The sequence below is a fragment of the Diorhabda carinulata genome, chromosome 7, assembly GCF_026250575.1.
Source record: "Diorhabda carinulata isolate Delta chromosome 7, icDioCari1.1, whole genome shotgun sequence".
NCBI lineage: Eukaryota > Metazoa > Arthropoda > Insecta > Coleoptera > Chrysomelidae > Diorhabda > Diorhabda carinulata.
The window spans coordinates 14,151,383-14,166,605 of NC_079466.1; the positions used below are offsets into that span (position 1 = coordinate 14,151,383).

At 31.9% G+C, this 15,223-nt stretch overlaps 1 protein-coding gene across 3 annotated transcripts; it reads left to right on the top strand.

Annotated features, from left to right (window-relative positions):
• The first annotated feature begins 515 nt into the window (after positions 1 to 515).
• LOC130896840 (serine palmitoyltransferase 2) lies at positions 516 to 14,977 on the top strand. 3 transcript variants are annotated; one of them, XM_057805174.1, is made up of 8 exons: positions 516 to 843; positions 902 to 961; positions 3,926 to 3,982; positions 7,683 to 8,023; positions 10,563 to 10,927; positions 12,540 to 12,877; positions 13,970 to 14,232; positions 14,579 to 14,977. In XM_057805174.1, exons 1-8 carry the CDS (start codon positions 727 to 729, stop codon positions 14,823 to 14,825), a joined length of 1,788 nt encoding a protein of 595 aa, XP_057661157.1. In that variant the 5' UTR covers positions 516 to 726; the 3' UTR covers positions 14,826 to 14,977. The 3 variants fall into 3 exon arrangements, with proteins under 3 accessions (XP_057661157.1, XP_057661156.1, XP_057661158.1); XM_057805173.1 differs by having other exon boundaries at positions 547 to 846; XM_057805175.1 differs by having other exon boundaries at positions 549 to 840.
• The last annotated feature ends 246 nt before the right edge of the window (positions 14,978 to 15,223 follow it).

Here is a 15,223-nt window from a genome sequence, read left to right on the forward strand (position 1 = left end):
TTTGAAATATATCTTCCTCACAGAAGCATATCATGTCCCTTGATTAAAAAAAAAACAAATTCGACGCCCCTTCCTAATATTGCATATCAGCATTACTTTTATATAAATGATAAGTCATGGGCACCACAAAATATAATGTTTCAAATTTCGCGTGGTTAAGCATAATTATAATTAATTGTTATTGTAAATTAGGTACGCAGAGACGAATAAATTTGATAATATCAAATCGTAGTAGTCCAGTAACTTGAAACTTTTTTAATTCGTTGTTGAAATAATAGCTAATTTTGTTATCATATCTTTTAGTAATGAAATTAATGAAGTATAGTTTGAAAATTTGTTAAAATATTACATAAAAAGTATGATCAAGCTTCAAAAAGAGCAACTAGCTTTACACGACTTGGTGCATGTTTAGTTGCCTATATTAAACTTATTTATAAATTAAACAATCAATAAAAAAATATTAATTAATGATTTTATGTTTACTTTTTTTTTCTGGTTCACTGCGTATAGTAATTAATACTTAAAAGCAACAATTATAGAAAGCACGAAAGTACTAATTACACTTCTATAGACTAAGGTAAGGTGCACATCTCGTCCGCATAGGTTCGCACTTGCGTGTTGTTTATGACAGAATATATAAGGTTATAATTATTTGGGTTGGGAGTTCAAGTTTTCTTTGATTTGGTTTGGATGTGTGAGTGTTGTGTATAAATTGCAGTAAAAATTATGTCTACCACAATGGAACATAGTGCTGGAGATTGCGTTCAAACTGAGTTAATATCTGGAGTTGAATTAATGAATAAAACTAAATCAAATCTATATCGTGTCTACGAAGAAACAGTGGTAGTAATACTGTACATTTTATCTAATTCAAAATGTGTATATCTTGATAATGTTTTAGGGTTACACGAAATTAAATAGGGTATCGAAAAAGTCTAATGTTTCAAATGGACACGTACCGGTGAGTTTTTCATTAATTTTTTAGAAACTGTGGTAGTCGCTTATCATTTATACTAATACGTAACCGAAATAATGTTTGATTATTATTCAGATAAAAAACGATAATTTTTTCTGGGAATTCTATTAATATACTTCGTTTTTTGCCTATAATAATTTTTATTTTAATTTACATGTTTATAAAATAGTGGAATATAACTAGTTTCAAAGTCAAATTTTGATTTGAAAATTTAAATGAAAAGTTGGGTATGTAATAACTCGAAATTGTGAAATTTTTATCACTGATTCACATAACTAAAAAAAAACAAAGTTTGTTTTATATATTTTTAAGTGATATCACATAATTGAAGTAATAAGAATTATATATTTTATGCTGGATCAGTAAAGGACAGATTCAAAAGTTGATACAATTAATTTTGATTTATTTAATAATTAAACGACACATTTTTTATATAACTAAATGGAAAATAGTCGGTCAGTGGCGTAGCATGTACTAATATAGGTAAAGTTAAATGTGCAAAAACAATAATGAAAATAGAATACTACTAAAAATTTTTTGGAAAACAAAGAATTTTTCATATTCTTGCATAGCTTCACAAAAAGACGTCGCAAAAATGATTTTTTCCGAGATTTCTACCATTGCTTAAGAACTATAGACTTCCTCTACTCCATTTAATTACGAGGGTTGAGTGAAAATTTCACCTCAAAGACATATCGAAATAAATGACTTTTTTTACCAAAAATTGTTTTATAATTGAATAAAAAAAATTAAATGAACGATATGGGTAAAAAAACAAAAAGAAAAGTATATTTATTTTATCGTTATTTTCCTCTATTGAATTTAACTACGAGGGTTGTCTGAAAAGTTTCACCCTGAAGACATCACAAAGGAAATTATTTTTTTCGAGTTTTCTCAGCAGAACACTATCATTGGCGTGGAATTATGCGAAGCTTTTTTATTTTCCGAAACCAGACGTGAGAGTCGCCAATTCCATACAGAAATAGAAATTTTTTTTTTGCTTATTGTTTTTCTGTCTACTCATATAGCTCTGCTAACGTGGCATTTTAATATAAACTTGGGCAAAGACAAATTAGTGAGGCCCCTTTTCTTTTGTTGCTACTTGGTGGGAGAATAGTGAAAAGCATAACAACTTAAATCGTTTTTTGACTTTTTTCTTCACCAAAATCATCTAGAAAAGGGATTATTCCACAATCAGTCAGTTGGTTTTACCTCATATTGTTTCTCAAGCAGATTTTAATTGTTCTCCACTTTTTTCTATAGTAGCCGTACATACAGGCATAGTCAACATTATTTTAATAACAATATAAACATTAGAAGAGACGTCTTTCAATTTATTTGTAGTTATGTATTTTAGTCTAGTCTAGAGAAGCGGGAGTCACGTTGTTTTTCCAAGTATGTTCACCAAAAAAATCAAAATCTTTGTAAAAAAGCCCTGTAACTTCTTACCCCTGCTACAAAGTGCGCCCAGCTCTACTATAAGTTCCTAACTGTATTAACTTTGACTTAAATTTACGAGTAGTTCATTCGATCCGGAATTATGTCTAGATCATTGTGCGTAAAATTGTTAATTACTTCATAAAAAAATTGTAATTTTATAAATAATTAAACACCTTGAAAAAATGATTGGTTTTTCGCTAATAGTTCGTAAAGTATAAATATTTTGGAATTTAAAAAAAAATCCTTAGAAGAGGAAATTTACTAAGAAAAGTTTGAATTTCCAAAATTGTACTTCCATTTTAGGATTTTAATTTATACTTCATGCACTGTCTCCAGGTCGAGTACGTAAATAATAAATTTTTTAAAGGAGGTACTTGAAGGAAATTTGGGAAATTCTAAAAAAAATATGGTGTAATCCAAACATTTTAAAGAATTTATTTCCATTTAAGTCAATTTGAATTAGTTGACTAATCTATTGAATCATCTGATTGGAAAGTATATTGGAATTTGGTAAACGAAGCAGTAAAAGTTGTTCTTTGCAAAGCGAAACTAAAAAATCGGGGATTTCCCGGTTCATAAACAAACCTAAGAGGATTCTTTAGGTGGCCCACTTCGCCAAACCCTAGCTACGCCCCTGCTATTGATAATAGATAAATTAGATAATTAATACTTACAATTTTAATCCAACTGATATTATCTTAATAAGTCATTTCTATTTTTTTACTACAAATTGATATGTTTTTAATGATGTATAATACTTCTTATTAAATTTGAAGTTTATTCAATTTAGATTACTGAATACACTTTTTACATTAACACTCACAATTAGAATGTCTGATGCTTGTTTCGATAATCAAAGTATCGTCTTCCGAGACTGAAGGAGAGAACAATTTACCTTCAGTAAATTAGTAACATTTTTTTTAGGTTAGGATTCTCTTCGAGCTAAACGAAATTTACTTCATCAAAATTTCTAATAATTTGTATAAATTGTTCACATTATGATATCAAATTATTTTTTTTTTGAAATTGTTTTTGTATGTAATTTTTGAAGGAAATATAACTTACTTGAAAAAATTTATAATAACCTAAAATTTAAAAGTACAGTTTCGACAATGAATCGAGGAATTTATGTATATGGAAATTTTGGTTTTCTCATTTTTATCTTAACTACGCCGAAAAAATAAACAATTTTGGAACAAAAACAATCATAACTTCAACAATTTTACAAATTTTTGAAAATCTATTAAGCTAGGTTAGACGGGGATGTAAATTCGTCCAAAAAGTGTGACAGGTTAGGTTAGGTTTTATACTATTTAAATAATTTGTTATGTACGATCTATACAATATTCAGTTTTCATTATTTTTCAACGTTTCAAAGAACATCCTTGTGCTATCTATCCGAATTTACTACCGCCCAGGTTTGGATTCCCTTTCTTCATGTGGCAAAAATTATTTTTTTCGATTTTTCATAGCCCCTTTCACAAACCTTTACCTAATTTTTTATTTCAGACACCTTCGGACGAAGAAACAACAGCCACTACACCAAATGGATTTTCAATTAGTGAAGTGAGTACTGATCCGTTTATTTTATTATTTCTCTAGATCGTGTTCATTCAAGGTCAAAGTCGAAAGATTCAGTTCTAATTATTTTTTTCACAAACATTATGTTATGTCAAAAATCATCGAAATAACAATTATAATTCATAAAAATAATCTACAAAAAACGTTCCCATGCTATTTTGTATAGGATTCACCGAGTTAAAAATTGACTTTAATTGACTTTAATTCTAACACATTTATTTGTTATCGCGATGTTGCCAGATGTACAGATTTTTCAGTTACTATTTATGTTACAATTTAATTTTTTATTGAATCTAATATTATAAGAATTGATAATCCAACGTAGTTAACATTGATAAATTGATAATTATACATATAGCAACATTCAGAATTGCTCTCATTTATTATTTAACACACGTTGGTGTGAAATTTTCAAATTGTAGGTTGTTTTATTATTAAATGGAAGCAGAAGGCGGTTTTATGGCATATAAAATTATCTAGTCTTTGTGTTTGTTAAATTCACCAATAAAATGATTAGATAAAAATTCTTTTAATACATATCTTTATTATTTGATAATATTTTGTACAGTGGAGTAGCGTGGATTAATATAGACGTGGGCTAAGTCGCATCAGCGACGCCATCTTTTTTTCCTTCTCAAGATCTACCTAATTAATTAATCTTACCAAACATAATAGCGAAAAAATATAAATAAGCGGTGGGAGAATATTGAAAAGCATATCGATTGAAAAAAAAAGAAATAAATAAATTATTTAGAAGAAATACTGTAAATAAACCGCCCGCTATAATAAAAAGTTCTAAAAGGAAAGATCAAAGACGCTGCGTGAATTCGCCGAATTTTAAAATTCCATTTTAGCTGGACAGGGCCGGCCTCAGGACACATTTCGCGAACTTGTTCGTGCTTCGATGATGGGAATCGCCAAACATTTAGTAGTTTTTAATAATTTTTAACTTGGAAGAACTTCTTACGGTGGAAGTTGTAGTTATAGGCATAGTCGACATAATTCTAATAGCAATTCAAATATTAGGAACGATATCTTCCATCGAATTTGTAATTTTGTATAGAATCATCTACTAGACCTAGACCAGTGTTTTAAAACTTCGATATTTGGCACAGCTTTTATATCATTTATGTTTCACCCGGTACATTTGTATTGTTACAAGTTTGCGTTGTTGTCTAATCGATGAATATGGGAAGTTTTGGAACTCTTATATACTTAGGAACATTCTGGACAAATCTGGCGAATACTTTAAAGCCGTTTGACATGGTGCAAGCCAAATTCCATACAATTTCTTCCAAGTTCAAAATCGCTTGACATTATGCGAGTGATTTTGTGAATATAAAAGATCACTGGCGATAATTATATCTGATGCTGTCTTGCTTCTGGAACCTGATTGACAGATTGGTTTCTAAGTCAACAGTAACTAGATTTCTCCCTAGAATTGCAGGTAACACTCAGTAAAACAATCGTGTGTGAAACAATCAGCTGAATTTCATCTGCGCATGCTTCTTATCAAGAAATATTGCCTTGCATTGCATTGCAGGTTGCGTTGCTTCATGTCAAGAGGCCTTTGCATTGCGAAGCCAATGATCCATCTTTCTGGTTAAAAAATCATCTTTTATTGTTTAGAATTTCTACAAACTTATTTGCCAAACGTCGAAAAATAATAAAAATTAATACTGCCTTACGTATTACAGTTTTTTTTTCGTACTCAGATAGGTTATGTTACAGCAGGAACCATTTTTTTGTCTACCAGTGTTATTTTTTATTAATTATAGCTCTGGTAGAAACTTTTCAGTTAACCCACTAGCTATATATTATTAAAAACAATTGTTAAAGTAATAAGCAATTATAGGAAATTACGGACAATAAATTTTAGAAGTATCATTTACTCTAACCTTAAAATTAAATTGATAATAAAATATTTATGTACCAATTTACTTAAACTGCTTGTAACTACCGGTAGTTGACACAAACATAACGAATATAAACAATTATCTAGTTGTGTAAAAATGTAAATATTTACGAAAATTTAATTGAGGTTAGAAAAATGTGTACGGCCTATATACACGAAGGAAAACATTTTATTCAATGTTTGTTGGTTAAAATGTTCACTAATTCACAGAAGGGTTTTGATTTTTACCTAAGTAGTATGTTTTCGAAGATATAGAAGATGACAGCTGATATATTTTATGATAATCTCATTACTATGAACGTATAATCTATCTTTATGTACGAGAAAGTAATAAAATCTGATTTCTAAGGCAAAACTTAGTACGGCAATTTTAAATATTATGACGAAATAATCTAAATTTTCATAAATACAAATTTTCGGGCCGTTATTGGTCTTTTATAACCGTAAGTTGTACAGAAAAAGGTTCGGACAGGCCAAAAGCCAATTGTATTAAATATTACATAGCCGTATCGATAAGATTTTTCTTTCAATAATTATCTATTTGCGAATAGGTCAGAAATCAACAAATTTATGTTGATGACCCAGTGAAATTAGCTTGTAGTACACTTGACGTGAGGAAATTTTCGTACGTTGGGTTTTCTAAGACTTTCGAAGTGGTAAACCAACAGCAGTGTGCCGATTAACTCGCTTCGACTTTTAGTGATCGAATACCATCCCGAGTCAACGTGTTTCGCTGGTTTTCCGAATTCAATCGTGGTCGCACATCGCTACAGGATGAACTTCGTGAAAGTCGTCCAAAACCGACGGTTGTGCCCGAAAACATCGATGCTGTACGTAAACTGACATACCGTTAGATTGAGGCATCCTTGTCAAAAATATTTATTCGCGTTGGATACCGAATAATTTGAGAATCGCGCAGAAAACAGCTCGTGTCGATTTGTGCTGATATATTTAATCACAGTGGTTCAAAAGACGTCTAGAAGATCGACAAATCAGGGATCTATGCATACGAAACCGACACTAAACAACAATTGACTGTATAGGTCCTTCAAGACGAACCAAAAATCAACAAATTCTGGACATCTTGCCACTGTTCCATTGGAACAACGTAGAACGGCCAATTCTCAATGGTACACCAGCATTTGTTTGACAGAAGTGATCGAAAAAATCCGAGAAACCAACCACGACAAAGCCAGTTCTCACTTATTGATGGGTCATCCTCCGTACAGTCCTTGTTATGATCTTGATGCAGAATATTTTGAAAAACAATAAAGTCAAATTAGATCTCTACCATATCATTATGAACCAAACCAGATTCAACACAAAAAAGTATTAACCAAAAATTAATTATTCTAAAATGAGAGATGTTAAATCTATGAGCATGAAGCCCGAAAACTAGAAAAAGGCAGTAAATCGTACTATTAAAGAAGAAGAGAAAATGTAGAAGTTATTACTGATGAAATTATCAAACCACGCATTGTGAATATTGGTTGCAACAACTTCTAATTTGGATTTGTAAGGAGAAGTCAATTTTTGATATTAAAATTATTATTTATCCTTACATTGTGGAAAAAATCGCGAGTTAATTAAGTATACAAATGTTATTTTATACGGAATACCAGTGGAAAAAATATTTAACTTGTCTTCTAAAAGAAATGATGCGTTTATGGATTACGAATGATTTATTATTTTGATACTCACACATTCATAAAAGTAGACCTAAATAAAATAACTACGTGAACGAATTATTTTTTTTTTTGTTTGTTTCAGTCTGATAGAAAATCGTCGGATGTCACGGAGGAAACGCCGAAAATCCGTCAGACCAAAGAATCCTTCGAACCTCCCATGTTGATCACGAAAGCCCTAACCCACATCAGTTTTTATATCCTTATGTTTTTAGGTTATCTTAGTCAAGCGTTATTTCCACCGAAAATAGTAAAAGAAAAAAATAGGGATGGTTATGCGTCGCTTTTAGATAGATTTTCCACCTTTTATTCGAGATACGTTTATAGGAGGATTAAGGATTGTTGGAATTATCCAATTTGCAGCGTGCCCGGAGATGAAGTCATCCTTAAAAACCGAGTTACCAATGATAATGGGTGGACATTTGAGTAAGTGAAAAATCTAATTCATTCTTATTCATACTTTTCCAGTACCGATATATTGAATTTAAAACTGAAATACCCTGTACATTGTTTTTTCCATAACAACTTGTCATTCATTAAATATCGATTCTAACGTATTTTTAGCTTATTTTTAAAATATTTTTTTTTTCAAAAACCATATGTGATTTAAAATTATTAATCGAAAGTATAACTATAACTTGAGTTTTTTTACCAAATTTTATTCTTATTCAATATAAACATTCATGGATCACCCTGTATCATAAATAGTTCTAATAAATTGAACACATTAGTTCTTATAATTCGTAAAAAAAAATAGATTAAAACTTTCCAATATTTATTAAAATCATTTTTCACAAATCCGACCCTGTCTAATTGATTGACTATTTGGCAACGTAGCACTCGGAAATGTCAGACGAACAATAGTTAGTATCGTTGCAATACATAGATGTATTTATAGTTGCCTGTAGGTACTTTTATCTCGTTTGTCGTAAAAGAAGAAAATAAATAGAAAGAAGAATGTTGATAAATGTCATCGTTTGTTGTTTTGAAGTTTTACTTTTTTATTTCGAGTTTTTAGTAATTTTTTTCGATAATGTTCGATATATCTAATCAATTACTTCTACAAACTTTTCGTTTAGTAATGAAACAAATATCTGATATGTTTGTTTTACTAAAAATCCCAGAAATAGTTTTGAGTGTTGTGTAAATAATATACATGATATCGTATTTTCTGAAATAGTGACACAATTTTCAAGTACATGTAAAACAGGTATTTTTTTTTTCGTTGAACGAAATTACACATTATAATATTTATCTTCATTATTTTTTATTAGTACATTATTTAATTGTATCTATCCTTAATAGCCGATTGATAAACTTGACTTTTCTTTTGCTGTTAATATTTGAATTGAAAACATTAAAATGCATAACTTTATCTTTCCCTGTCGGTCTTTCATAGCAGTAGAAAAGAGCCAATTAGATCCGTTTATGTTTGTTCCAATAAAAAAAAGCTTATCGTTATTTTCCATGATATCGTCCATAAATACCGAATTACAAAAATATCACGAAAACAAACAGCGGTACACACGTCAAAAAGAATAACAAAATTTTTAGTTTAACAGCAGCAACTTCAAGTTTAAGAATAGGGTGTAAAATTTGCAACGGACGTCAAATGGCAAACGGAAAGACAAGTTTAACGAATCGGCCTTAGAGTAATCAATATGGCGACCATGCTCTTTTAACCTTGATTTATGGGGCCAAAATTATAAATTGAACATTAAATTAACAAATTAATAAATAGTTGAAAGACACTGAAATGGTAGTTCATGCAGAAAATTAACAGTTAAAAATTCGCCAACTTTCAACTTTTTAGTTAAATTTCTTAATTTTGTGAGGTTATGTACGCGTTATTGCGCCGATTTCAGCCTTGGTGTTTTAATTTAAAAACTGTTATAAAAAATAGTTTAATTTAATGTTTATTTTGGCTGCATAAACCAAACTTTACACCATTATACTTATTATTAAAATTAGCATAAACATTTAATGTTTATTGATATCAGAATACTGTATAAAGGTTTTAAATACCCAAAAAATCAAAGCAGAAATTGAATTTATTCCACAGTTGATATAAACTATATGAAAGTCACTTAAAGCTAATAATGTAATATACATATAGGTAGTGTCCTCAATTTTTTTACTACATACTATAAAATTTTTTTAACATAATAAATAGGCGATTAAGACAAATAAATCTAGTGGATTTGAGCAAAATTAATGTATTTAATTTTATTTATTTACTACTCATGCTAGACACGATTTCCGAACAATTTATATTTCGTCCACAGGGTCGGTTTCAGGAGCAAATTCAGAAATCTTGAGTGCAACATTTACAAATAATTTATTTACTATGCTCTTTTTTTGAAACAGTTTTGTTATAAAAACTTGAATATCATGCTTTGTGGTAAAAAATATTAAATAATAATTGTTAACTTCAGAACTGACATTTTTGAAACCGCAGAATAGAAATATACAGGATGTTACGTTTTTATTTTCGTATTATTTCTGACGAAAACGCGAATCTGCCTTATTGATTTGTCATTTCAAAATTAGGCATAATATAACTAGAAATATACAGTATGTTCAATTTTTATTATCATATCGTTTCTGATGAAACTGTAAGTCTGCCATATTGATTTCTTATTTTCATTATTTAAAAATTAGGCCTAATAAAACGCACCCCAAATTCAATAACATGGAAAAACCGATCAAAAAGTTGTAGGGGTGCTCATATACTGGGTGGTCAAACCAAAACGGACGTTTTCATCACTAGTAACTTTTCTTTTGGGGCTATTTAAATATAGTGAAGAGTGTGCCTAAAAGCCAAGATTTTGAAAATCCGTGAGAAAGGAAAATTGTGGGGTTTCCAGGCGTATTAAAACAAATTATGTCTTCTGATAATAAAATTTCGCCGTTTTTTGATTCGACAACACTGTATTGGTATATAGGTTAGAATGTTTTGTTTCAGATTTACCGGCTTGAAAACGAAATGCTTAAATTTAGCCTCATACAACTACCTCGGTTTTGCGGAAGCCAATGGGCCATGTGCCGAACACGCAATCAAAACCATCTACACCGACGGTATTAGCACTGGCAATACTAGACAGCAACACGGCACGTGCGCACTTCACGACGAACTAGAAACTTTATTAGCGGAATTTTTGGGCGTTGAAGATGCCATTACTTTCGGAATGGGTTTCGCAACAAATTCTCTAAACATACCGACACTTGCGTCACCGGGTTGTTTACTATTGAGCGATGAAAAGAATCACGCCAGTTTGATTCTCGGTATTAAACTATCAAATCCGACCGTTAAAGTTTTCAAACATAACAGTAAGTTATCTTTGGATAATTTTGTTTACTGCGCAGTCGTACACTCACGCCGTGTGATTGTTAGAGGCGGGAAAACAGTTTCTTCCTTCAAATTCGATTCCCACATCGAAATGAATCGATTCATTTTGATACGTTCCAAAATACCGTACGTAATTTATTTAAATTCGTTCCAAAATGACGTTCGTTGCAGTGAAATTCTTGGATAATTTTGTTTACTGCGCAGTCGTAGACCATATAGTTAACGGGGACTGCTACTTTGGTAAAAAAAGTAGGAAAACATTCAATAGGACTAACGTCAAAAACATCTAACACGACTAAAAACGATTCTATATTCCTTTGGCTGCTTTTAATGCCTCCAAACACCTCCTCTCAAGGACGTTTGATGTTAGTGAGGGGGTCTAATTGCCTCCCTTATCGGTCGCGCTTTCATGGTCATAAGGGGGGGCTTATTCCAAGGTGGAAGCAATCGTGCCTAGGGGTGTATGGTACCCGAGCCCTGATGAGGGGTCCTCTGAGGACTAAGGGTCCTGACAACTCCTCCTCTCCCTCAAGAAGACTCAGAGCAAACCAACAGAACCCACTACACCCAAAGAAACAATTTCTACCGAAGTCGAAGCTCTGACTAGTGCTTTTGACAAAGTGCGATTCAAACGCTACAATATCAGGGGTGCCGTGACAATAAAAGGAGAGAAAACCCAAAGCTGTTGGGGCAGCTCGGGCTTAACGGCATTAGATCCTAATGTTGTTTCGACCTCCAACTCTCCTCCACCCAGGGCGTCCAACTCAAAGATACAGGTTTAATAGGCCAAAAACCTCTGGATCTACTTCTATAGAGTTGACTCCAAAAACAGTAAAACTGCTCCCGCAATAGGTCCCGGTGATACTTCCGCGAAATCGGAGGGACCATCGGATCTCTCTGTACAATACAGCTGCTGGATATCACTGGGGCCATTATGCGGTCTTCATCCGGCAATGGAACCAAGCCACCACCTTCTTTAGATGGTTAGGAATCATATCCCAATTTGTCAAAAGGTTCAATCCAAAACTGTTGTGCACTATGAGTAAAACCAGTAACTGGGACAGAAACTATATCCAGGAAAGAGAGTGCGGCGTGCAGGTTCTGTTATGTAGAAGACGAAACCTCAATCTATATTCTTATGAAGTGCGAGAGACTACAGAACTCCACTACACCTGGGAGTCTATGAAGTAGAAGATTTCTGGCACCCCAGTGTTACAGCAAGGGGACACAATACAACCTTGGGGTCACAGTATACATGACATCCTATATACGAGTAAAAATAATTGAAAAGCGTTCTTTCATAAAAAAAAAGAATAGGGATGCACTAATTGAATTGATTTTTGACTCCCCACTAGTTGACGTTACTCCTAATAGATGTTTTACTACTTTCTTAGTGCTAAGAAGAACAGATTCATTTTTTAATCGACGAATTCAATAAAAAATTGCCAATTCAATCGAGTTTTTACGACATAACCTCAAAAATTACAGTTAATCTATTAACACGAACTTACTCGGCATGTAAGAATCAAAATTGAGGTTATATTTACCCATAATGAATTTACAAAAAACTAATTGTTGAATACCTAATTACAGACGTCAAACATTTGGAAAAATTACTCAAAGAAGCCATTTATTATGGACAACCGAATCAAATAAACAACGTATACAAACCGTGGAAGAAGATAATCATATTTATCGAAGGTATCTACAGTATGGAAGGTACAATATGTCGATTACCGGAAATAATAGCTCTGAAAAAAAAGTACAAGGCTTATTTGTATTTAGACGAAGCGCACAGCATAGGGGCGATGGGAAAACACGGTAGGGGAGTCGTAGATTATTTCAATTGCGATCCGAAAGACATCGACGTTTTGATGGGTACTTTTACGAAAAGTTTCGGCGCAGCCGGAGGATACATAGCCGGTACAAAGGTAACTAACTCCCGATCACTAAATTCATTAGTGTTCCTCTAATTAAGACCGAAACCTGTTCGGTTTACACGGAATTTAGTCACATAATGCCGTAGTTTTATTTTGTTAGCGCTTCAGCTTTCATTATGTCAGATTTACTTTAGCTTCCATTATGTCAGATTTACTTTAGCTTCGATTAGATCAGATTTACTTTAGCTTCCATTATGCCAGATTTACTTTAGTTTCAATTAAGTCAGATTTACTTTAGCTTTCACTATGTCAGATTTACTTTAGCTTCGATAAGATCAGATTTACTTTAGCTTCGATAAGATCAGATTTACTTTAGCTTCGATTATGTCAGATTTACTTTAGCTTCGATTATGTCAGATTTACTTTAGCTTCGATTAGATCAGATTTACTTTAGCTTCGATTAGATCAGATTTACTCTAGTTTCAATTAAGTTAGATATACTTTAGCTTTCATTATCTCAGATTTACTTTAGCTTTCTTTATATCAGATTTACTTTAGATGTTGGAAGTGTCTGAAGGTACCCTGGGAGGAAGGAAATTGGTTGTGTAGTACAAACAGGTTTTCCAGAAGAAACGAAACTGAGAAAAACCGTTTTTGCTTGCAAGCTCTCTTTTCCTTTTCATCTAACCAAAATTCCTGAATCTCCGCATTTAATCCTCCATAAAATGTAGCAAACACAACCCCACGCAATCACCACAACCCCAGCCTTGCAGAGGAGCAATTCCTATATCAGGGTTCACTCCAGCAAACCCTCCTTTTATAAAAAATTTTCCTTATCCTACCAAATTCTAACCAAAGAATCTCTATCTCTCTTACATACATGTACAACAAACTTTCTATTTGAAAGATTTTCGAAAAAATAATTTCATTTTTTTAAATTGCACTCACCGATTTCAAAAATCAACAAAAGTCTTAATTGCTACTTCATTCTATCATTGTTGGGTCCTATTCGTAATTTCCAGTTATATCACTGTTACTAATTATTTTTTTAATAGTTGTCACTGTCTGTCACTTAACTATTATTCATTCAATTAAAAGATATTATAACCAACCTGTATTATAACCTCACTTTCGACGTTACAGAAATTCATATCATTTATTCGAGAACATAGTTACGCGTCTCGTCACGCTTGGGCGATGTCGCCACCGGTTGCCGCGCAGATCGTTTCCGTTCTGAAGATAATCATGGGTAGAGATGGTACGAACGAAGGACAACGGAGGATAGAACGGTTAGCGAGAAATACCAGGTACTTCAGATTACGTTTGGAACAAATGGGTTTAATTATACACGGAAACGAAGATTCTCCAGTCGTACCGATCTTAGTTTATCTTTATTCGAAAATAGCGTAAGTATTTTATTTATATAAATATTTTTTATGACTTTCGGTATAAAATTATTAATTACATACTTTGATGTCTTTTTTTTACTGTGAAATCCCATCTCTAATAAGTTTTCTCTATCTCTCTCACGCTTAGCTTCGTCTTTTATCGATAGTTACCGTACAGATCCGGCTCGGCTGTTTGCATCAGATTTCTAGCTGTTTATATAATTATTAATTTACAATAGGAATAATTTTAAATTGAAATGACGTTTTTAAAATGATTAGTAGTTTAAATTTGTATTCTACGCCGGTACGAGTCATATCCGCTAAGAAAATAACCTTTAAATTAAAAGATTCCCAATTTTGGTAGGTCCATGGTGAGGTTTTTAATTAAAGAAAAAATAGCGACCGTTGGAGTTGGATATCCCGCGACGCCTCTAACCGAAGGAAGGATTCGAATATGTTTGTCGGCTAGTCACACAAAAGAACAACTCGATTACGCCTTGGAGGTTATAGAAAAAGTAGCCGATGAAATAGGTTTGAGATATTCGAGAAAAGCGAGGGATCCAACACCAATCGATTACAATAATATCAGAATATATCAGGATTTGTTTTAGAAATTTTAGGTTTAGGAAGAAGCTTGAAAACATGCTGTAGAAAGTTGTATTGTTGTGTTTTTTTTATAAATTGTATAAAAGCTTTTTTATCCGAACTGCTATTTATTAAAATCGATTGTATAATTTAAATAAATTGTCAAAATAAATGAAACGTGTTTGAATATTTTCCCCGTTACCACACAAAATGTATTTGATTTAATACTGAATAACAGAATTACTCCCATCTCTATTCAACTATTTATCAACATAGTAAATTACTCCCATCTCTATTCAACTATTTATCAACATAGTAAATTGAATTTTTATTCATAATATTGTTCTTGCAACCAATGACATCAAAATAAATTGGTCATGTGATTTGGATAAACTGTCAGCGCCATAGAAATACAACAGATTAA